Genomic DNA, 24,754 nt, shown 5'->3' with positions numbered 1-24,754 from the left:
CAGTCTTCCCCAAGATCGTGTAGCATAGTGAACCAAACTGAGAGAGCATTTTGAAGGCTCAGGAAATCTTTGCAGGTGTTCTGAGTTGATTAGCTGATTGGCATGTCACCATATTTTTTGAGATAGTGGATTGGTGGGTTTTTGTTAAATGTGAGCCAAATTCATCACAATTAAAAGAACCAAATACTTAAACTACTTCAGTGTGTGTGCACTGAATTTATTTAAAACACAAGTTTCACAATTTGAGTTGAATTACTGAAATAAACTAAGTTTTCCACGACATTCTAATATATTGAGATGCACCTGTATATATATATATATATATATATTATATATATATATATATATATATATATATATATATATATATATATATATATATAAATCTTATTTTTTACACCGTAGTGCCACAGTATAAACCTGAGGTTTATAGATAGAATATATATATATATATATATATATATATATGTTTATTTATATAAATTAATAAAAAAAGTTTGAAAATTATAAAGTAATCAATCATTTGATATCATAAATTGAATGAATTCACATTAACACATTCTTATGTTTATTACTATTGTTTATTCATTCTGGCTTTTTAAAAAAATCTTCAAGCATTTTTAAGTTTCAAGCATCCTCTACCAATTATTAAACTCAACTTCACAAAAATTATTCAAATAGCTTATAGTCAGTTTTATTAAAAACGTCTGAATTTCTAATATGAATATTTTAAGTAACAGATTTACTTAAAAAACAACTAAAAGGGGTCATAAAATGGGTCATTAAAAGGGTGTGAGGAGAAAAGTGATATAGATGTCAAATGCTCGACATGGATATGTTTTCTCTCTCTCTCTCTCTCTTTCTCTCTCTCTCTCTCTCTCTCTCTCTTTCTCTATCATGTGATATGACCCCATTCACCAGGAGATATAACTGTTTTTGTGTTGGATATGAGGGCCTATATAGATGACAAGTGATGTTCCCTTTGCTGATAGGAAAACAGTTAGGAAGTAACTAAGTTGGCTTCTGTGACAGACAAAACAATCTATAGAAGAGAAAAGCCATTTTCATCTGCGCTGTACCCAACACAGGGCCAAACACCTGTCATTGACAGACTTTCCTACTCTCTCCCTCTCTCTTTTTCACACTCTATCTCTCTATCGCCACACAGCTGACTTGTTTCCATATTAGAATATTAGAAATATGGTGAAACTATTTAAGCTATTATCTGTATTTCAGACCCATCTGTATTTTCGTCTGCTCATAATGTTTCATAGAGCTTGACTTTGAGTCAGTCCCAACAAAGTCTTTCTAATCTCGACTGAATTGCAACATTAACATCCAATTAGTGGCCTAAAATCATTCCAGTTAATTTTCAAATCAAATTTACATCATAAGAAGTATAAATCGACTGTGCCTCCAGTTAAAAACCCTTATGAATAAACATGGCACAATTAAACAACAAAGCAAGCAGATTCTTTGAGAGAGACAGAGGCAATTAGCAAAACTTTTGGCTTTTACGTGCCTTATGGCACTTCAAAAAGGCCAACGAAAGTGTATTCCCTTGTTTCAAATTCCTCTTTGCTTTTCTCTCAGCAGGCTAGACGTATCCTATCCACCGGATAGCCATGACAACCGAGCAGACACAGATTGCTTATCGTTCCTAACTCCTTACAGGCTGCAGTGATTGATGCACTGGGCCTGACACCTGCTTGCCCGCCAGCTGATGGCATTTCACACGGCTAGCAGAAGAACAGTAATTACTTGTACCCTGTTAGAAAAAAGTGTCACTTATTTTACCTGAAACTATAGACTGATTTGTGATACAAGATATGCAGATATTATTTTGCTAAGAGAGGATGGTCAAATATTATTGTTGGTTAGACTAAAGACCTTAAGAAAGGTTAGATATGTCATTGTCATCACTATTATTGTCGGTTTTATATTGTATTACTGAGTTTCTCACCATAACCTCCTGACCCACATTATTCATTGCACTCTGAATAAAGGCATCAGATAATTAAAGAGACAAGAAAATGAAGCACTACCAAATGCCAGGCAGATAAAAACAGATACAGCCTTTGTGTTGCGATAAGCTCTTAATGTGCTCGTAAACACAATTTCTGCTGGTGGGTTTGATTTTAGAAGTTCAGATGTGAGCTGAGACCATTTCATCGTTTAAATTGAGCCCAAAACACATTTGTAACTATAAAAGCATCCTGTGATTGTTCCAAACCCAGTATTTGAGTAATGAATCGCTAACTCTGAAGCATTTATACAAGGTTTTAAAAGGCCTAAATTGTCCAAGTGCACAGTTTTCCAAATATAAAATAAAATACAATAAAACAACAACAACAATAAAAGCTATTATTTATCATAAGTAATAATATATATTACTTCAGAAATGCTGCTTAAACACGTTATTTTGAAAAGCTAACCAAAGAACATTCAAACAAACTGACCAAGGACACAGGTTTCCAAAAATTAAATTAAATCTTTTATTTTGTGCATGGCTCAAAATGTGAAAAAAAAAAAAAAATATATATATATATTTTTTTTTTTTACAAAAAAACAAAAAAATAATTGAATCCAAAAATGTCAAAAGCATGCTCATTTTTTTCCTTCTTCATTTTCTCAAATACTATTCCAGAGTGTACATGTATTAACACGTGGAAATCCTGAAAGTAATAGTTATGCTTGCCCTGATATCTTGCCAAGGTGAATGAGATTGTGTCACTGATAAACGGGACTATAGGCTGCCATATAGAGGTGTGAAAGATGAAAGAATGACATTTGCTGGAAGCGCATAAATAGAGATACTTATCACAAGTACTGAATTGCCCAACTATAGACCAATAGCTCCATTTTACCCACAATACCTTCCATCTGAAGAAAGTCTAAGATAAAAGACAAACTTTGTCAGACCTGCTGAATCCAGCTGAAGGGGCTCATCTCATGCCTTTGTAAAACCCAGCTGGATTTATGATTTCAGCAGTTTGGGGTGGTATTGTGTAGTTTTGAAAATCCTCATCCTTTGGATTTCTTGTATTTTGCACAGATTGACAAGTGACTTTTGTGTGATGTATTGCAGTTGGAGCTGGCCAGCAGCATGGCTGCCTTGAGCTTTGATTAATCAGGTAAGAACGGACAATGAAATCATTCAAATTTCCCCTTTTGCTGCAAGGATGGACCATAGAGACATTTCTAAGGCAATCAATCATGCAGATTAAAGGCATTTTAAAAGTAATAATCATGTAAAAATGGCAGCTAATTTGATGAAATATTAGTCTGCTAGGAATTTGGAGAGGTTGAAACAAGCATTCATCACTAGAAGTATGCAGATAATGGAGATAATATGAGATTATAATGGCATTTATTCACAGAAGAAACCGTTTTTGTAATACTGTATAGATTCTCATGTACATTAGCCGATAATCACGAGGAGGCACTGCAAGGCCAAGAGCAGCAGTCAGAAAGGGGGGTCACGGCCAGACAGGTGGGATACCATTATGGGAGGTGGCTGGGGATGTGCTGACTGAGCCGGGCCAAACAAAGCATCTAAAGCGTCCAGACAATCCTGGTCCTGACCCAGACCGTCCTGGCACACAGAAAGGCCAACTCAGTCAGTGACGAGCCCAGTCCAGGGACCGTTGAAAAGATAATTCCCCCCTCGCAGACCACATGCAGCGTGGGGCCACTTGTGAGCGCTGACAAAGCAAGATCAAGCAGAAAGGATATGAGTGGGAAACTTCAAAACCTGCTCATGTTTCTGTGCCCGTGAAAGGATTTGTATAACACATTCACTTTTGATGGACTTTCCCATGTTCCCCCAGACAGCTCTTTTGCTGCTGACGCGTTCAAATAATGAATCTCTTATGTTTAATTTTTTTCCTCAGAGCAAGGCCGTGTTTCTAGTGGTTTTGCCGGGATGCTGGGTAATCCAGTCAGTCTCGAGTCGCAGCTGAGAACAGATGGAGTACCGCTGATTCTACAGCTGCCAGGGAAACGGGTGAGTCTTCTGAAACGGAGCGAGGGATGTTAGAACACACAGAGGGCAAAAGAGGATGAGTTTAGGGTGAAACATGCAGAACTCTTTGTAAAAGACTCATACTTACAAATACCTACAGAAAGTGAGTGGTTTGGATAGATTTGTAGCTTTTTTAATCTATAAATTGAAGTTGATTTGTTCACCAACTTTGTGTAATGGCACTTCAGATCAATTTATGCTCATTATTGGTTTCAAATTTAACAGAAGCACCAACAAAAGTATCGCATTTTTCATTTTCTGTCTTTTTCTTCCAACTTAATAGCATAATTACAGAACAATAGAGTGGAATTATCTTTTGAAGTGAGCCTAATCAAGCATGTCTTCTCTCATTTCAGAAAAAGAAGCATTTTCTGATGAATCCAAAGAAATTGCTCATAAATTGTCTTCCTCAGGCACTGAAATGGAACGTTTGTGTGTGATTCTTTTGCTTGCATGTAAAACTTTTATAGTGGATGCGCAATTCAATGGGTTCAACTGTGATGCCAACTTCCACAGCCGCTTTCCCGGTGAGTGAGCACTTGCTTTTTTGGGCAAGCATTTAATCAATGACATGTAATTAATTATATTTTATTCTCTCTCAACAGCTGAGCGGGACATCAGCGTGTATTGTGGAGTGCAAACCATAACAATGAAGATTAATTTTTGCCCGGTGCTTTTTTCTGGCTACACCGACACTGACCTGGCGCTGAACGGGCGTCACGGCGATGCCCACTGCCGAGGGTTCATCAACAACAACACGTTCCCAACGGTCGTGCTGTTCAGCATCAGTCTCAGCACGCTGGAGGCTTGCGGAAACTCACTTGTGGTAAGGAACCTGTTTTCACCATTTTTAAAGGCCTGCATGGAGGGCACTGACCCATGACAGAATGATTTACGTACATTAGCCCTTAAATGGCCCAGACCTTTAATTTCAGGTTCAGTCATTAGTAAGAAAAACACAATTGTTACAGTAAATGCTAAACTACAGCTTGTGTTTGGAGAGACAGTACTATCTCTATGACAATTTGTCTGTAATAAATGAAGAACATCTGCAGGTGAGGTGGATTTAGCTTTGGTTGGGTGACATCAGAGATCCGGCATTGATAAAAGAGCTGAGGATTAGAGAGGTGAAGGTACATTAGTTTAAGGAAGAGCAATCACACCTTAGTGCCTTTGTGTCTTTAGGTCTCCACGGCTCAGGGGCCCAACGCCTATGGGAATCTCTCCTTGGTCCAGATTGGGAATATAGCAGGATACATTGACACTCCGGATCCCCCGACGGTCATCAGCTACCTACCAGGACTTCTTTACAAGTTCAGTTGTAGTTACCCTCTGGAATACCTGGTCAACAACACACAGCTTGCTTCGTAAGTTGACTTCATCACTGTTATATAGCATTGCATTTCAGTCTAATGGATTATTGTGTCCTTTTTTTAATTCATGTTAAATTATTCACAATATTTCGATGGAAGATAAAACAGTCCCAAATTGGCTGTTGTAAAATGTTTAGCACTTATTGTTAAGCTCTAACAAACTTAATTGTGAGGCATAATTAAATTAGTATGCACAACGAATATGTTGTAAAATCTAATGCACGGATGATTACAATGACATCAGATAGTAAATCAGGAAAAACTATTACACAAGTTTTCCTTTCAGACTTTAATTGGCCTACAAAATATATTTATCATGTTTTAATAGCTTCTTTTGTTTGAGTCAGCTGCAGCGATATCAGTGAAGGACAGCAATGGCACATTTGTGAGCACGCTAAATTTACTTCTATACAACGTGAGTATATGTAGATCAGCATAGTTTCTAATTAAGTGTTTATTTAGTTCTGTATAAATAGATCATTTTGATGATTTTTGTTTTTTTCTGTATTGCTTGTTTCTAGGACAGGCTTCTAAAGTTTTTTTTTTTTCTTAAATAAATTACAATAATAAGAGGAAAAAATGTATTATTAATTTCCTCAATTATTTATAATATTTATTTATATGTATAGTTTATATATAATGCATATATAGTTTATAAATTTTTTTGCTATACTTAATAAAAATATAAGAATATATTTAAAATAAGAGTATATTTAATTATTGTTTGTGTGTGTGTATACTGTATATATAGTGTGTATATATACAATAAATAATTATATTTTTATTAAATATTAGATATATAAAAAAATATTATATATTTTGAGCAAATAGTTAATTTATTAGTAGATTTTTTAGCAAATGTGTGTGGAATCCTTACCTGTGGTGTTTAATGTTTAAGGATTCCACATACGTCCATCATCTTGCCATCCCAGTGTCTGGACTTACTCTGAAGACGCGAGTGTTTGCTGCAGTAAAAGCCACCAACCTAGATAGGAGGTAAACTACTATTACACAAACATATCTTGGAAAAGTATCTTGCAAGGAGGCCCAAATGCAAAACATACTGCAGATATGAAACTGAAACGTTCTAATTGGTGAGTTAACCATGAAACACGATGGAGGTCAAATGTAAATTGAGACAGACACATGGTCTTTGGACTGTGTCACTGCTTTGTTAAAGCACTCTAAATGAATCCAGAACTGGTTTATCCCATTAAAGGAAGAATGCTGAGTGACTCAATGCCGGCCTTGTTTAGGGCCAGCAATGGGCGCCACTAAAATGGATGGGAAAGATTATTATGGGCCTTGACTAGAGATAAGACACATGACTTCTATATGAAATAACAGTGGCTTGCTCCTATAGGGCCATTTCGTATCCAGTCCCCTGCGTTTCAGTGACTGATTCACGCATATCACTCCCCACAGGTGGAATGTTCTGATGGACTACTGTTACACAACTCCCTCTGGGAATCCTAATGATGAGCTCCGATACGACCTTTTCTTTGGGTAATTCCATGTTTTCTGCAGATATGTGGATGTGCTTGCACATATGTGTGTGGTATATAACCAGAACTGAGGCTGAATGCTAAGTGCATCCTGTCTCCGTTTCAGCAGATGTGATAAGGACCCGCAGACAACAGTGTTTGAGAATGGGAAGAGCCAGATGGGCCGCTTCTCTTTCGAGGTGTTCCGCTTTGTCAAGCACAAGAACCAGAAAATGTCCACCGTCTTTCTGCACTGCGTGACCAAGCTGTGTCGCTCTGATGACTGTCCCCTGCTCTTGCCTGTAAGGATGGCTGCTTTAAATAGTGAAACCATAATGAAAGAGTGTCAACATGTCTAGGTCATACTTCATCCTAAAATCCTAAGAAAGAAATAAGATATTATATTTTTCTCAAAAAAATTACTTTCAAGATTTTTACATTGTGATAATATATATATATATTTTAATTATTCAGTTTATTATTGTTATTATTACTACTACTATAACCAGGGAAGGTTATTTATTAAAAATATAAGATTTGCATAAGTTTGGGGACAGTATTTTTGTTGTTGTTTATTAATCAATTAATAAACAATTAATTTAATCAATTTATTTGATTAAAAAAATACAGTAAAACAATAATATTGTGAATTATCATTACAATTTAAAATAATTGTGTGTATTTATATATATATATATATGTGTGTGTGTGTGTGTGTGTGTGTGTGTGTGTGTAATTTACTACTGTGATGGCAAAGTGTATTTTTCAGCGTTAGTGTCAAATGATCCTTCAGAAGATTTTCTAATATGATGATTTGATGCTCAAAAACATTTATTATTATTATCAGTGTTGTGCTGCTGCTCCTCAGTATTTTGAGGAAATCATGATACACATTTTATTTTTAGTTTTATTTATTTATGGTATTTTTGATTTTCATATAGAAAAACATAGGAACAAAACTTAACGGCAATCAAACAAAAAAGACATTACAGTAATGCAGAAAAATCGTAATGTGAAAAAATATTAAACTTTAAATGTGTCATGGTAGTATTGGTTTTACTGCCTTTAGTTTATGCCGAGAATATAATAAAAGTCACTACTGAGAAAAAAGGGAATTAAAAAACATGGAATTTACATGGAAAACACTGAAAAGCATCTTGACTGGTTATTAAAAGCAAATGAGCAAAAAAGTGTTTATTACTCAAATACAAATATTATCATCCTGACAGATCTGTGGTAAGAGGAAGAAAAGGAATGTGTCGGAAAGAACTGCCGTGGCTTCTGACAATGCAGTCATGACTGCGGGGCCCATCATCACCCGAAGTGGTACGATATGAACTGTAATGTAGTGTTTATGTAGCTCAACTTGTACCGCATGATTTCAACAACACTAATTTTCAATTTTCTAATTGAGCCTGTTATGTATATGAGACACGATTTAGCTTTTTAAGGTAATAAGTGAGCTCATTTCACTAAAACAATCTTTGTCTGTCCACAGATGAAACTCCCAGCAATAATTCCCAACTAGGTAAGCCTTCCTTTGTCCTCCATTTTAAACCTTTTAAAAGGAAGCTAAATCCTTCTTTGCTGATGAAGGATAAAAGCATGCATTACTTCCTTCTAGAAAATATAAAGGATTTTTTTTTTCCCTCAAAGGATGTAGCTGCTTAAAACCATGACCAAAATAATGAGTCTGAGGGTTTCTGACAGAGAGAAGTTAATAGAGGGTAGAAGCAGGTGGTGTTATCAAGAAATGAACAAGAGGATTAAAAGAAAGAGTGTGTGATAGAATTTGAACGGTGGGTTACATATTGTAAGAAGTCTTCCTAACACTCTGTATATGTGTGTCTTTCAGCACAGTTAAACAGCCCTCCATTCAAAATGAATTCAGCGACGAGTGCCTTGATTTCTGCCATCGCGATCCTCGCCGTTATGAGCATGTGTTTCTTCATCCTGTCTATGTCACTGCTGAGAGGGAAATATATGCCACCAACACCTCTATCAGGAACTCACAACCCAGCGTTCAGCTAAACACACACACACGGCTGTTCGGTCAGCTAAACAATACAACAATACCTGTGTACGGAGCTCTTCGGGTTACACACAGTCATACAGTACAGGGAAATAATATCAGAATATCACTCTACACAGCCTTTAGCTAAATACAGCTGCCTATTTTTGGTCACAAAGCATCAATACAGATACTCTCATCACTGTAAATTTGCATAACACACAATCCTAAACAATAAGAGGCTGAACTCTGATTGGAAATGATTCTCTCTCTCTCTCTCTCTCTCACACACACACACACACACACACACACACACACACACACACACACACACACACACACACAAACAAACACACAATAATCAGGAATAACGCCATTAAAAGATGCACTCAGTAATTTTTTTCATCATTAAAATGTTTTACAGATAAAAAAAATTAATTTTGACAAAATCATGTACACTCACATGAGATTCTTAGTCATACTGGTAGACCAAACAAATCTGGTGGCTGCCATGTTGAGATCACATGACCAGCTGAATAATATCTGTGTAATGTTGCTTGTTATTGGATGATTTTGCTAATGAAATAAGTTAGTCATGGCTGATAATGCATTTGTAACTGAAACTAAAAACATTTGATTTTGCATAAATCCGCATCCACATCACTAGGTGTCTGTATAAGTCCAAGAAGACTCGCCCAACATAAACAAAAATTTTCAAGTGCACTTTTAGGCCCAGACATGCTCTATGCATGTACATGAAGGCAGACGCTTCTAGCTACGATAGATTGTGCAACGCAAATGTTTTTTCTCATCATTGCTGCAAGTGGAGCTATATCTAAAACTATCTGCTTTTATGCTCAGATTTCTTTTTTAGGTCAATTGCTGTCATGGCGGAGCGACAGTTTAACCACAGTATTGGTAAGCAAGCTAGTTAAAGTCAATGTTGATAGCAACTTAGCTGAACACATCTGGTTTACCGGCCAAGTTCTCATGTCTGCCTTCATGTACTTGTGTAAAGTATATTTCTGGCTTTAAATGGATAGTTTTAATTTTTAACGTCGTTCCTAACTAATTTTCTTTCTTCTGTGGAACTAAGAAGATATATTCAAAATGTTTCTAATGTTTTTTATCCTTATAATGAAAGTCAGTGGGGTTCAGTGGCGTTCAATGGGGCTCTATGGGGCTCAATGGGGCCCAATGGGGCTCATTGGGGCAGCTGTGGCCTAATGGTTAGAGAGTTGGACTTGTAACCTGAAGGTCGCAGGTTCGAGTCTCGGTGCTGGCAGGAGTTGTAGCTGGGGGAGGGAGTTAATGAACAGCGCTCTCTTCCACCCTCAATATCCATGACTGAAGTGCCCTTGAGCAAAGCACTGAACCCCCAGTTGCTCCCCGGGCAGCTGGATATATAGCTGCCCACTGCTTCGGGTGTGTGTGCACTTGGATGGGTTAAATGCAGAGCACCAATTCCGAGTATGGGTTCCCATACTTGGCAAAATGCCACGACTTTCACTTCAATGCTGTTGTTTTGGACCCCACCGACTTTCATTGTATGGGAAAACAACAGATGAAATATATTTCAATAATATATTCTTTTGTGTTCAACGAAAGAAAGAAAGTCATACAGGTTTGGAATCTTCATTTTTAGGTGAACTATCCCTCTGTTTATTTCATACTTTATGGCATGACTGTTACACCACTACATGACAACACCACAGTTCATTTCTGTTTAGGAAACAACCAAAATAATATATTGAAAGTTATCGTAGTTACACAGTGTAACACAAAAATAAATAGTTTTTTTTTTAACAAACTTATTTAATTGCACTTGTACATTAACTGATCAACAGAGCAGTAACCTGTTTTTTCTGTTTTTTTAAACTTGTATTTAATTGTAAATGTCAATTGATCCAGATCTGTTGGTGCAGAGTAACTTAAAGTTAATACCTCAGCCCCTTGCTTTATTGCAGGGTTTAAGATCATTTACATGAAGAACATAAGCAAAGGTATCTTATAGACCTACCTAACACATAGTTCTAGTTCAGTGAGAATATTAGAGGCTACAGGATGGAAAGTGAGGAGTTTATTCATCACATCTGCACAAAAGATCATGGGACACCAGTGATTCCGAGTACATTACTCACTGCAATAAATAGTTTGAGTTACAAGAGCTGAGAAAGAGACCATAGGGAACAAATTTAATTAAGTTGGCCAGCAACCTAGATCACTATGCTATGTGATTGAGGTGGATGAGAAGACTATTTAAGATATTTTTAGTTTTAATTAATTGTATTTGTTTTTACTCATTAGAATTTGTGTGTCTCAGTGATACCCACTGAACAGTAATAAGTCTTAGCAGTTAGTTTCACATACTCTAATATTCAGTGTTAGCTATTCTTTTTATTTTTATTGAAATATTTGAATGGAATTTATGTCCAAGATAATTTAATTAAATTTAACAATCCATGATATTATCCCCCAAACACACACTTGTATTACTTTGTAGATTTTTCTTTCCTCATTTTTAACAATAAAGTAAATTCAAATTTGTGTCTGAATATTTTATTTGAAGATTTTTCCTGTAGTAATTACAAAACACACAGGGATCACAATCCATTATTGTCTTGTTGAAGAAAGCAAGCTTTTAAAGCTCTTCACAATTTTAGTAATCACCATGACGCCAGCTAAACAAAGAGCATGTATCCATATCAGACCTTTGAAGACTTCCAGGTTTATTCTCTGTGACATCAGTGACAAATATTAATGGGATTGTGGCAGAATAAATGAATTGCTCAATTTAATCTGAAAAATTCTGGGTACAGAAGGGCAGGGATGAGACACATAATGTCCTCTCTGGATATGAAAAACAAACAATCCATCAGAGGATAATTCCACCTCTCCTGAACTGAGCTGAACTCTAAGAAAACAAGATAATATATTCAGATTAGCACTTTCTGTGTCAAAGTTTGGGCTTGTATGATTTGGGGTTTGTGCTCTCAGGTCACTTCCAAATCAAAATAACAAATCCTTATATTCTATGCTGACACTCGACCCTTCTTTATATGGCAGATGAGGAGATTTTCAGGAAATTCATGTCAGGAACAAAGGTGGATTTTTATTTAAGAAGGTTATAGTCATATGTCACTAAGGATACCATTCAGCTTTGAAATCAATACTATATACTGTATAATACTCTTACATAAAGCACACTGACAGTAACATGGTGCAGTAATGGTTTCAGAAGGAAATGTCATTATGTTTTGATATATACTGTACTATGGTACCTGAATGATTACCATGGTACTGATAATCCTAATGACAGAATGGTGTTGAAAGTGGTAGCTGAATGGAAAATAATATATTAAATTAATATAAATTTGTTATATCTTTGTTACATTTTTTATTATACAGTATATACTATGTTATTATATATACTATAATCCTTCAAAATTTAAATATGCTGATTTGGTGCTCAAGAAATATTTCTCATCTTAATGGAAACTGATACAGTTTTTTCAGGATTCTTTAATGAATAGAAAGTTCAAAAGAAGAGCATTTATTTGAAATGGAAATCTGTCACAACATTATAAAAATCTTTACTGTCACTTTAGCTCAATTTAATGCAATCTTGCTGAACAAAAGTATACATTTCTTGATGTATAAAAAATAAAAATACAATTAAATCATACTGAGCCCGAATGGTAGTGTATGAACATCATATTTCCTAGAAAAATAAATTATATTGTGTTATAGTATAATGGAGTCTACAAGTGAAAGTTTTGCCAATTAAAAGCCCAATCCAATATTCCTAAATACAATAGAATTAGTAGTAAATGAGAATTATGATTTGAAGATACTGATGTCATTTAACCTATGATTTGACCCTAACAGTGAAAGCCAATAAGAAATCTGTTTGCAGGGAAGAAATTACACCTCTGACAAGTGACATGGGCAGGGGTCATGCTTAAGCTTTATTAAACCCATCTGTGATTCCCCACAGATTCACCTGAGATTTATCTGGATCTGTGGCTCATCGCACTAAGAATGAAAAGAAAAAACGCTGAAACATAGTGATTAGTTTGCAGCTTAAAGCAAAGCCCTCTCATTACAGAGTAATCCATTGACCTTTTCACACCACTTAACAAAGTTTACACTCAATCGCTGCCCTTCAATCAAATGTGTCCTGTTTTTGGACCTCTTGATATATGTGATAACAGCATTAGCTTACTCGAAAAACTGTTTAAAGAAAGAGGCACAGGTTATGTGATCAGAGATCTCTAACTTGACTGAAAATGTATAATTAGAAACCAGACTTGCAATAAAGCAGGAATGAGTATGGTTGGTGTATAAGTGTTAAGTGACTAAATAAGCACTAATTGGGAACATCTGGTATCATTTGTATTTGTATCTTTTTTTTGGGTGTCAAGCTATCAACCAAACTACACACACAGTAAGTGACTAAAGACTCGATTGAGATATTACTGTGAAGGGATGATAGTCGAAACAAAGCCCAGGAGTGCACTTTGATGTGCTTAATGAATGCTTTACTCACCCTTGTAATCTAGTTGTCTGATTTCTGATCCATTTAATTGCTTATCCAATAATGCCCAGTGGGCTTAATTTATGAAACACAGACAGAATTAATTTTCTAGTTTGCCAAATCATTCTTATGTAACTTGTTGCAACAGTTTTGTCAACATACCTGTATGAAACATTAACTAAAAAAAAAAAACACAAAATACACATATTTTATGTTATAGATAGATAGATAGATAGATAGATAGATAGATAGATAGATAGATAGATAGATAGATAGATACCTTTAGCATTTTGAAGAAATTAGACAACAATGGCTAAAACAGTCATTTGGTTTTCGGGAAATTCTTGTCCAAAGAAAACAATGTTACCATGGAGACTGACAATCCATGAAAAACTAAATTAAAAAATACCAAAAAAACATATACTCAGCTGCCTGAAAACAGTCACATGCTTAAGACTCCCTTTGGTAAATTATGGGTGTTTGCATTATCATCCTTATTTATTGTGTTGCTAGGATTACGTTTTGGATCAACATTAAGATCCCTGACATTTCGTACAGTGTTAAGCTAAGGTGAAAAGAGCCATTGCTGTATTGTCTCTACTCCCTGGAGGCACGACACTTACTCCTTGAGGTCTTGTATTAAGATGCCAAGGGTATCCATGTTTAAGTAAGTAGACAAAAAAACGGCCATTCTCACTTGCATGTCTTTGAAGGCCCACGGTGTGTAGAGTTTCAGCAAGTGCCTTCAGGCAGTTAACTACGGGACTTTATTCACAAGGGCTGGTGCCAAACAGTGGATACACCAAACCTCTCTGACCTTATTTCATTCCCATCCCACAAAAGAAAGCCCTCTATAAAATGACTCCACAGTTCACAAGATCTCACAGGCAGAGGATACCCAAACCAACCGCAAGCATGATCCAAGGTACGTACGTGTCCTAGGACGTGTAACTGTGGGATATGCGTTGAGCACTAGGGATGTACCAATGGTGACTAACTGATTTTGAATATGGTGTATTTTCTTCCGTGAACAGGTTCACGTTCAACAAACACCAGGAAAGATATTCTCCTCAACATCTTCCTCTTACTTCTAGCTACAAATTTAGACAAAAGCTTCCAGTTAGTGCTGAGTGACTGCGGATCAGAATACAGACGTCCAGGTATAGTTTTTATTTCTGACTGAATCACACATCATAAAAATATCAGAATGATTTGAATTGGCTTATTTTGATGTATGTCTGTGGGTGTTTTCAAGCTTGTAATTCTGTTCAATTTGATTAACAAAACTTTTATTTGATTCAGCTGATTTTTTTATTTTTTTGCCTCAAGTAAGACTTCATACTGGTTTTTGCATGACTAATCCTGTCGTTCTTGTCACCACAGAGTACACAGACATCTCTGTAGACTGTGGAACGGAGTACATCAATGTGGCTATCAAATTCTGTCCTGTCATGTACACCGGCTACAACGAATCAGAGCTAATCCTCAACAACGTCAAGAATAACCCAGATTGCAGGGCGACCCTCGATACTACAGTCTTACCTCCCATGGCCCGATTTAGGTTCCCGATTAACTCAACCAATGCCTGTGGCAGCAACTTTGTTGTGAGTAATGGCTATAAATCAAAGTAAAGTGATACCTCAAAATCATATTACTTAACTTATTATTCATAGTCAAAACTAAAGGGTCAATCTGTTTTAATGGCTTTAAATACAATACATTTCCTAACTTTCCTCCACAGACAATAAGGAGTATAGGGACAGGAGTATTCTCTGACTTCTCCAACATCGAGATGGTCAACATCAGTGGAACTGTACAATCGAAAGACATCACAACAGGCACTGTGACGTATAACGCTGAGCTAAAGTACTACTACTCGTGCGCCTATCCTCTGGAGTACCTGATCAACAACACTCGGATGGATGTGTAAGCACTCATTTTCTGTCATGCTATAGCATACCAGGTCTAAGATCTAAGATTTACAAAGGATAAAAGAACAAAACTCACTGGGGAATAAGCTTCACTCTCTAATAACATGTTAAATCCAATTGGTTCATCCTCATTGTTGTCCTCAAAGGATAGGAAGATGAAATAATATTCATACAGAGAGATACAATGACACATATACACACGTCTAGTCTCAGGTTTTCCACATTGAGTGATTGCGGGCTTTTTCAGGTAAACTTTAACATTGTTCTCTCTTCTCACAGGTCGTCCTCCTCAATTGCAGTAAAAGACAACAATGGCAGTTTCATCAGCACTCTGAGACTCAGACTCTTCAAAGTCAGTCCCTAAACTGGATCTCCATGCATCTATAGATCAGTTCAGCAAGAGACATATGCTATATATTCATTTATCTGAACTCTTTTCATCTGAATCTTTTCATTTCTCAGGACATAAACTACACCCAGCCTCTTATCATGCCTACCCTTGGTATTGAGCTGAGGACAAATGTGTATGTGCAAGTGGAGGCCACCAACTTGACCTCCCAGTAAGACCTGTTTCAATGAGTTTCATCATGGCAGTAAATTAATCAGTTTAAGTTTTGCATTTAAGTTGACAATTATTATGTATTTCACAGGTACTTTGTGCTGCTGGACAGATGCTACGCCTCCATTTCCACTACACCCACCACCACAAACTTCTTCAACCTCTTTGTGCCGTAAGTTTAATCATAAAAGTAATATTATTCATAATAATTTATATAGATATATTTTTGGATATTAACCCTTTACAAACTACTGTGGCAGTACTATGGTACTTTGATCTATACTACGGTCTTCACAGTTACTATAGTCATTTCATAATATCACTGCACCAGTTTTGTAAGATTAGAGAGAATAATTTTTGGTTTGATCATTTGTTTGATCAGCTGCGGCAGTGATCAGTTTACTAAAATGCTGGTGAATGGGGAAATGCAGCTTGCTCGGTTCTCGTTTCCGGCCTTCCGCTTTACAGAGCAGCAGAACCAGACAGTATCGACATACTATCTGCACTGCATCACAAGACTGTGTGAAATATCAACCTGCAGTACATTTAAGGTAAAGCCATACAACATACAGTATACTTCCCCTTTACATCATTTGTTCTTGAATTAACCAATTTTAATATAAGCTAATCCTAAGAAAAATAGAAACACCTTTTGGATTGGGATGGGTGAGTTGGCTTTTTTCTTGTCAGTGTCCATATATAGTGGTTTGCCAAGCTTTGCTATTTTTGGGGTGGACATTTGAGGATGTTTTGTCTACACAAAAATAGCAACACATACATACAGTTCAACTACCCAGAAACAAACATTGGCCAAGACATTGCCCAAGACTAACTATGGCTCTTTTCCACAGCAATGTAGCAAACGAAAAAGGAGAGACGTAGTGCCTTTGACCACCACTCCTTCTCCAAATGGAGTCACAGAAGCCACCACCATCACATCACCAGCCATCGTCATACGCTCAGAAAACGGTACATTCTTTCCCCTTCGTGAAAACAAAATGAATGAATGAATTAAAATGAATTAATCACCAGCAATACTGTTTTAAGTTATTTACATTTCTTTCCAGATTTAAGAAACTGACTTTATTGTGTTTATTTAATTTCAGTGGTGGCAACAAAAGAGGAAGGTGAGTTAAAACTATTTCACATATAAAGCATGTAATATTTGTCCAGATTATATTCATATTTTCCAGTGTTTGGGGATCATTTATTGAATGTAGCAATGTTACCTAATTTAACTAAATAATAAGTTAATCAAACAAACATAGGCAACAATCAAGCGCTCTCTTGTAGAATGTTCATATGTAGCACTTTGAAAGTTTGATTCATTTTAGTGAATCAGTTTGTTCAGATGAATCATCTAAATCAACAAGATCAAACAAAAACAATGAATCAATTCAAGAGACATAATGTATCTATTTACAGATAAACATTCATTAAGCACTGCTGTCTATCACTGTTTTTGACATTGCATTCTAGTTTTTGTTGGTGTTACAAATTATTTTTCAGCCAAATAATTACTTTCTGAATCTTACTATTTCCTGAAAAATTATGAATTTTCAGCAGTCATTACTCAAGTCTTCAGTGTCACATGGTCTTTCAGAAATCATTCTGATTTGCTGATTTAGTGCTCAAGACACATTTCTTATTAATGTCAATGTTGAAAACAATTGTGCTGCTTAATAATTTTGAGGAAACCATGATATATTTTATTTCAGGATTATTTGATGAATAGAAGGTTTAAAAGAATAATATTTTTTTGAAACCGAAATCTTTTGTAACACTGTTTTATGTCATTTTTGACTCATTTATTGCTGAATAAAAGTAGTAGTTTCTTTAAAACCAAACTTTTGAACAGTATTGTAGTTAGCTCCTTTTGTTTTTAGTTTACAGCCAATTCTAACCTCACGTGTCCTTGTTTTGCAGAAGTCACAATCAGCACGAAAAAACCTTCAGACATCTCTGTGGGTCTCGGCCTGGCTGTGGGCATCCTGGCATTCGCCTGCATCATTACCATAGTAATGGGAGCAGTTTTCTACAAGAGACACTGGCACAACGCACCTTCAAAAATGCCCCGGTGAGCTGAGACACCCTGCTCCTGCTCCAAGAGAGGACTGCCGGTTCCCGCCAGGATGATCTCTCACCGCTAGAGGGCTGAGCAGGGCTCAGCGTAGAACTGTTTCGGACATCTTGATCTTTCCTATAGTGCTTCTTGGTGATTAATCATAGCATAATGTGGTTTAGAAGAGCAACAGTGCACTACATCAACTCTACACCTTAAACTTCTGTTTAAGTGTAGCTTGGACCTGGGAATACATATAAAAAATAAAAGTATTGACCCATCAAATGAATCCAATCCCAATGAGCACATGCTCTGGTACCTTTAAAACACAAAAAGGAAATAAATCTGAATGCATGTGGAGGGTTTAGAGCTCCCTAAGACAGTCCTTAATACCTTCTAAAATGTTATATGTGTTATTTATTAAATACTACTCTTTCTGCTTAACTCTCATGAAATTTTGACACCCCCATATCTAAAGACTACTCATACACAGCCCAAAAAGTCCCTGCATTTACAATGAAACTTATAACTTTTAAATCAACACTTTTGAAGCAACAGCAGAGTATTATAGATTCCTTTTGCATGTCCAACTTCACGAATAAAGAAATGGAAATGAAAGCAATTTCAAATGAGAGTGAGTCGAAAGAGAGTGCTGCAAAGTGTTGATTTTTAGATCTGAAGTTTTGTTCTCGGCTCTGCACTTTGTGTCTTTATAATTCCTATGGCAGGCTGAGCTCTTTAAAGTAGATGTATATTTGTGATTCATCCATTAATGCATGCTTCATATGAATAAAGGCTACTGGTACAAGAACAAATCACTGTCCTCTCGATTGGATTCTTACTTAGTAGCATAAAATCATGACATCTGCAATGGAAATTGAATTAGATTGCCTGAAAATAGCATTTGGGCCTTTTGCATTTGAATGAAAACTATTATGCACACTTAAAAAGTGCCAGAGGTGTGTGTAAAAGGTTGTAAAGGTATAAAAAAACATATTTAAAAGTCATCTACATGCTTAAAATTGGCACCTAACTAAAGTGGGTCATTGCAAATTCATTCAATAAAGGGGATTTTTGGGTGTCACTACTGCAATACTAGTATGAAAAAGTGAAATGAAATCTGATCACAGTCTAATATCATTTTACTGTGACCTGTCAAATGCACTAATGCCTGACCTGTACATTGTCAGGTGGCTTTACAGCTATGATTAACCTAATTTCATTGTTCTCATTGTTTAAGGGTCACATTTTCATGTGTCTTGACACCTGAAACTGCTCTCACAGCCATGCTGGAGAAAATGTGATCTTAAATAACTCACATAACTGTCACCATATTCCACAAAACGATCAATCGACCTTTCACTTCATTCATATTTTTGCTTTGTTTTGTTTTGAGGTCGTGAGTGGGACATAAACTCTGTTGAGTTTTCATTGTACAAGAAGCCCAGAGGGGAAAGGACAGATTCGCAGAAAGATCCAGCATAGAAGTAGGGCACATGATGATTCATACTGTCAGATGTTGAAGTAGGCCATCATTTTGTGGCTCTCTGTTTCTTTTTCACTTTGTTTTGCAAGCATCACTTCGAATATTTTAATGCCCTACATTCTGACTCACCCGCAAAGGGTACAGTGGTTTTCCAAAGACATAAGGCATGAAAATAATATAGATATTTTATTTTTAGGATTTATTTATCCAGTAATTATCTGCAGTGTCCTACATAGCACACAGCAGCTGCAAGAAATTTACTGTAAGAAATACAGTAACTGTTTCAGAAAACTCAATTCCACATGTTTCGGTAACAGATATACTAACGTTAATATACCAACCAATTCTGAACAAGTAAAGTAGGTCATGTACAAAAATGGTGGCTGATAAATATGTAGATACAGAGCACAGTTAAACCCACGCCAACACAAAACCCCATTAGGGTAACACTAAAATAATCCAATAAACTGAAACCAAAACAAATGTGATGTGTTACTTCTGTGAACATTTTCTCCACACATTATAAGAGGTAACCTTTATTTTATAAAATAAACCACTTTAACAATATTTTACTGTAAGTGTTTATGTATTATTTTGTTAAATACGTATAATATACATTTGAGTTGTAAATTATATGGTAACTAATAACTTTGTTAACATATGTTTACAGTATTATATTTACGATCAAAATTACGATTCAAATTTTTATGGTACTCAAACTTAACCAATAAGCATTTTATATTCACCAATCTACTGATAAAACGTTGCATATTTTTCACTCAATTGAATTAGAATTTTTTTTTAATTAAATGAATTGAATTGAAAAAAGTGCATTATTTATTATTATTAATATATATTATAAATACTTAATTATATGGTTACTCATAATTTTGTTGACATATATTTTCAGTATTTTACAGTATTCACCATTATAATCAAAACTATTTTTAATTTAATTTAATTTAATTTAATTTAATTTAATTTTATTTAATTTAATTTAATTTAATTTAATTTAATTTAATTTAATTTAATTTAATTTAATTTAATTTAATTTAAGCAATAAAGTATGTAAAATGCCAATGCCACTAAACTACTCCAAAAATGGATTGAAGTTTAAGCTCTTCCAATTTTGTTAATGTCAGTTTTTCTACTACGTATCTCTTCTGACAAACTAGGCTGAATCCAGTTCAGATTTACCCACAGATAATTGTCCTTTCATCTCCACCTTTGTTTCAAGCGCTCAAGACAATAGGATGGAATTTCCTATAGAGGTAAGCTTATCCATTATTCAAAGGCCCTGCATCACAGGAGTCATACCCAGTTATTAATGATAGAATGAGTGGGTGAGAGGAGGACTGAAGAAGTAGAGAAATGAAGGAGGCAGAGGAGAGAGAGGGCTGTGCTTTGAACCTCACTGCAGGAGCACTGTAAAAGCTTCAAAGCTCTGCGGCTTGAAGGAGACCTGCAGACTGAACACACATACAGTAAGGGCTATAGAGAGCCCAAACCTGCTCAGTAATCCTGTATGCCTCTCTAAAACCTCTTACAACAACGGATATTGCTCCTGTCTAAAGACCACCAGCAGAGAAATATCCTCAGGTCATTGTCACACCTGTAGACTCATAAACAAGAGGACTTTGCTGAAAATAAAAGACTTATATACACTTTATTCTTGAGGAATAAAGTTATTCTTATACTTTTGGTTCTGACTGTGATGGAGAGAGCCTTTATCTGCTATGAAGTTTTAATTGAGTGTCTTTGATTAGAGCTCTAGTTTAGTACCCTTCAAAACCACAAGATATCAAAGGCAAATCATTTCAGAAAGTCTTTTTGGAGATTGCATTGAACTATACAAACATCAACAACTTTTAAAAAAATTTTAAACCCTGGAAATGAAAGAAAAAAAGTTCAAACTATATTTATTTAATTTTATTCTATTTTTTTGTGTAACAAGAAAATTTGTGTAGTATGTATTGAACAGTGTTAGTATATTTTCATTATCATTATTGGCAGTATTATTTTATTTTATTTAAATATATTTTACCATTTAAATATTATAAATAATAATAAAAATGTAAACATTATTATTATTATAGTGTATTATTTTATTTTATTTTAAAACGTGAATTAAAATACATTGTTGTGTATATATAATTTTAACATGGTTTATCATTATTTAAATGAAAAAGTATTCATTTAAATATTTACAAATAAAACAAAAAATATTTTTTTATTATAATACAAATACTATTTATTGAACATTGTTAGTATTATTTTCATTATCATTATATGCGGCTTACTATTATTATCATCATCATTTTTTATTTTATTTAAATATCTGTACACATAAAAGTATAAAATACATTATTATTTATATCATACTATTTTATTTTAAAATAGTACATTTAAAAAGTAAATTATAAATACATAGTTATTGTAATATCAATGGAATCTTTTCACCTAAATTAACTTATTTAAATGTTTTTAATTAAAACAGATTAGTATTTATCATAATATATGAATAAAAACATTAAATGATAATATAATATTACAAAAAATTATATTATAAATATTTTATATTTTATTTCAATCAAGCCAACAAGGTACAAAAATTAAAACTTTAAATATTTGAGTAAATAAAGTATTTAGCAGTAAAAAGCTAAACCAATTATTCTCGACTGTATAGTGCATGAAGAGCACAAACACGACATCAGTCTTTCTACCTATAAAACTGCACTGCTTTTCAGTCTATGCATTTCCATTGCACATCATGTGTCTTGTCGATATATTGTGATATATTACACTTGTCACTAAGCCCAATAACTTAACTATAATCATTACCTAGGGACACTGATCAGTGGTCTCCTCTCCATCAATGCTGCTCTGGGTTCAGCTCACGGGGATCTCTCCTATCAGAGCTCATCAGTGTGGTCAGCCTCTCGTGAAAGAAGAGACCTCATTCTAGAGCATGTTGAAGAGAGAGCGCAAGAGAGAATTCAAGACAAGCTAGACTGAAGCTCTATGAGCAGAAAAGCTATATGTGATTACTTCTGTTCTGCTTCAGAGACAGCAGCCATCATCTCAACACTTTCAGACAGACACCGTGTGCTCCACTGAGAAAGCATCAATGACAGATGGCAATAAAGGTGTAGACGACGTTTTTAAATGGATCAAATTTCACCTGCAGTTTTACTTCCCTTGGCTGAAACATTCCCAGGTTCACAGCACAAATAATGTGGTCTTATCACTCCCTCCTTGTTCTGTATTTCGTGCTAGTCAATCAAAGTTGAACGGCGTAGCCGACAAACTGTATAGGCCAGGAAATTGGATTTAATCTAAACCTGATTTCTCAACCTGGAGCTGGGCAACAGAGTATCAGATCCTATTGTTTTTTTCTGTCCATTTCAACTTGAATTTTCAGCTTTAAGTTTTGAGCACAGTTCTGGAATGAATCGTTTGCTCAATTCTTTCTTTCTCCAAATGCCCTTGATGCACCAAAGGTGATGCGTGAAATATCATATCAGCGTGGCTGTAATTATGGTATCTGAACAGTAGAGGGCAGACATGCAGCAGAAAGAGAACAGCTGTGTAAATGAGAGAGAGAGCTGAATAATGCTCGGTCTTGCTGGGGCAGTGAATCATGAACAGTATTAGCGACATACTATTTCCATTGTTCCCCTGAAAAGATTTAATAACCAAACACTGTGTCTGATGAGACAGAGAATTGTGCTTTCTGTCTGGAAAAATACATGTTGCTATTACACTGTTTACAGAATTATCAGTTAGAGGACTAACGCACAAAGAAAACAATTCTGTCGTCATTTACTCATCCTCATGTCGTTCCGATCTCAAATGTCTTTTCTTCAGTGGAGAAATAAACGGGGAAATGCATCTCGTAACCAACTGTAAATCAGTTTTGTTCCATTAAGAGCTTTCGGTTATACTGGAACACTTTATGAACACAAAAACAAACCCAGCGCAAGCTGTGAAGGAGGAAAATTAAAGAATCAGATATGACGCTGGAAGAAATCTACTTTCGTGTTTTTGTGTTCATCAAGTATTTGTCTTTCCACACACCTTGTTGGTTTCGTGAAGTTGTATCAGAAAAGCAATACTGGAGGACTTTAGAACAACGTGAGGGTCAGTAAGTGATTGGTTGAACTGTTCTTTAAAATACAACAAAAAGTTCTGTAAACATAGCCTATGCAGATCTGAAATGCTGCATGGTGTTAAATTTATGTAGAACTGCAGATTATAAATCAGCCATGAGGCATCAGCAGATGTGAACATGAGTTTATATCCGCAAATGTAGTATAAATGTAATGTGCATGCAATGGTCTTATTTAGTCACTAATGTAAACAGACGCAAGTGCACTTAAAGTGTAATTGCACTTTGTGCAGTCTGAGTGGTTATGTTCATCATAACCATACTGACCAACTCCCACCTATTTTTGTATGAAGATAACAATAGTCATTTATTAAATATACAGTACATACAAAAATCGTTGTTAGAGGGGATGGGTAAGAACACTTAAGACCGCGTTTTCAGCAAAGATATGTACTTTTACATTTTTTACATGTAGTATTCACATATTTATGGGGGTTTGGGACTTTTTTTTTTAGCAGATTAAATAGCTGAAGACTTAGAGATGCTCACCAAGGCTACATTTTTTTACTGTATTTTTTTTGTTAAATACCATGAAACAGTAATATTGCAAAATATTATTACAATGTGAAATGTAATATATTTTAAGATGTAATTTTTTTCTGTGATGTAAAGCTAAATTACTCCAGTCTTCAGTGTCACGTGATTCATCAGAAATCATTCAAATATGTTGATTTGCTGATCAAGAAACATTTCTTCTTATTGTCAATGTTGAAAACAGTTGTGCTGCTTAATATTTTTATTGAAATGGTAAGACATTTTTTCAGCATTCTTTGAGGAATAGAAAGTTAAAATCAGAATTTATTTGAAATATTACAAATGGTTATTTGTAACGTTATAAAATTTATTTACTATCACTTTTGATGCATGAATGCACTGAATGCATTTTGGTGAATAAAAGTATTAATTAAAAAAAAAGAAAAAAAAACACTATATTACTCATGATTATATTCTGAAGTTCCTAATCTGCACAACATAAGTCTGCATAACGTGTTTGCTGTCATTGCAGGCCATTCCAAATTAGCGATTATATCAAGTCAAGTAAACTTCTATAGATACTGTGAATGGGGACGGTTAGTGTTTTTTGTGTCTGTATGTACACGTGAGTGCTTTTATATGTGT

The 24,754-nt window shown here is 35.1% G+C and overlaps 2 protein-coding genes across 2 annotated transcripts; both read left to right on the top strand.

Annotated features, from left to right (window-relative positions):
* Window positions 1-4,424: 4,424 nt before the first annotated feature.
* Window positions 4,425-10,049, top strand: LOC109071640 (zona pellucida-like domain-containing protein 1). Its single transcript, XM_042765178.1, is given in 10 exon segments — window positions 4,425-4,551; window positions 4,630-4,850; window positions 5,210-5,395; window positions 5,741-5,812; window positions 6,296-6,393; window positions 6,823-6,903; window positions 7,012-7,183; window positions 8,111-8,207; window positions 8,380-8,409; window positions 8,737-10,049. Coding segments are annotated over 10 exon segments (1,239 nt in total). The 5' UTR covers window positions 4,425-4,445; the 3' UTR covers window positions 8,913-10,049.
* Window positions 10,050-14,272: 4,223 nt separating this feature from the next.
* Window positions 14,273-18,790, top strand: LOC122146447 (zona pellucida-like domain-containing protein 1). Its single transcript, XM_042765177.1, has 11 exons — window positions 14,273-14,354; window positions 14,464-14,589; window positions 14,813-15,033; window positions 15,171-15,355; window positions 15,640-15,712; window positions 15,823-15,920; window positions 16,011-16,091; window positions 16,302-16,470; window positions 16,771-16,888; window positions 17,026-17,046; window positions 17,846-18,790. The coding sequence occupies exons 1-11, from the start codon at window positions 14,288-14,290 to the stop codon at window positions 17,998-18,000; spliced, it is 1,314 nt and encodes a 437-aa protein (XP_042621111.1). The 5' UTR covers window positions 14,273-14,287; the 3' UTR covers window positions 18,001-18,790.
* The last annotated feature ends 5,964 nt before the right edge of the window (window positions 18,791-24,754 follow it).

The sequence above is a fragment of the Cyprinus carpio genome, chromosome A10, assembly GCF_018340385.1.
Source record: "Cyprinus carpio isolate SPL01 chromosome A10, ASM1834038v1, whole genome shotgun sequence".
Taxonomy (NCBI): Eukaryota; Metazoa; Chordata; class Actinopteri; order Cypriniformes; family Cyprinidae; genus Cyprinus; species Cyprinus carpio.
Note: the sequence above shows the minus strand (reverse complement) of the source record. Positions and strands in the feature narration are given on the sequence as shown.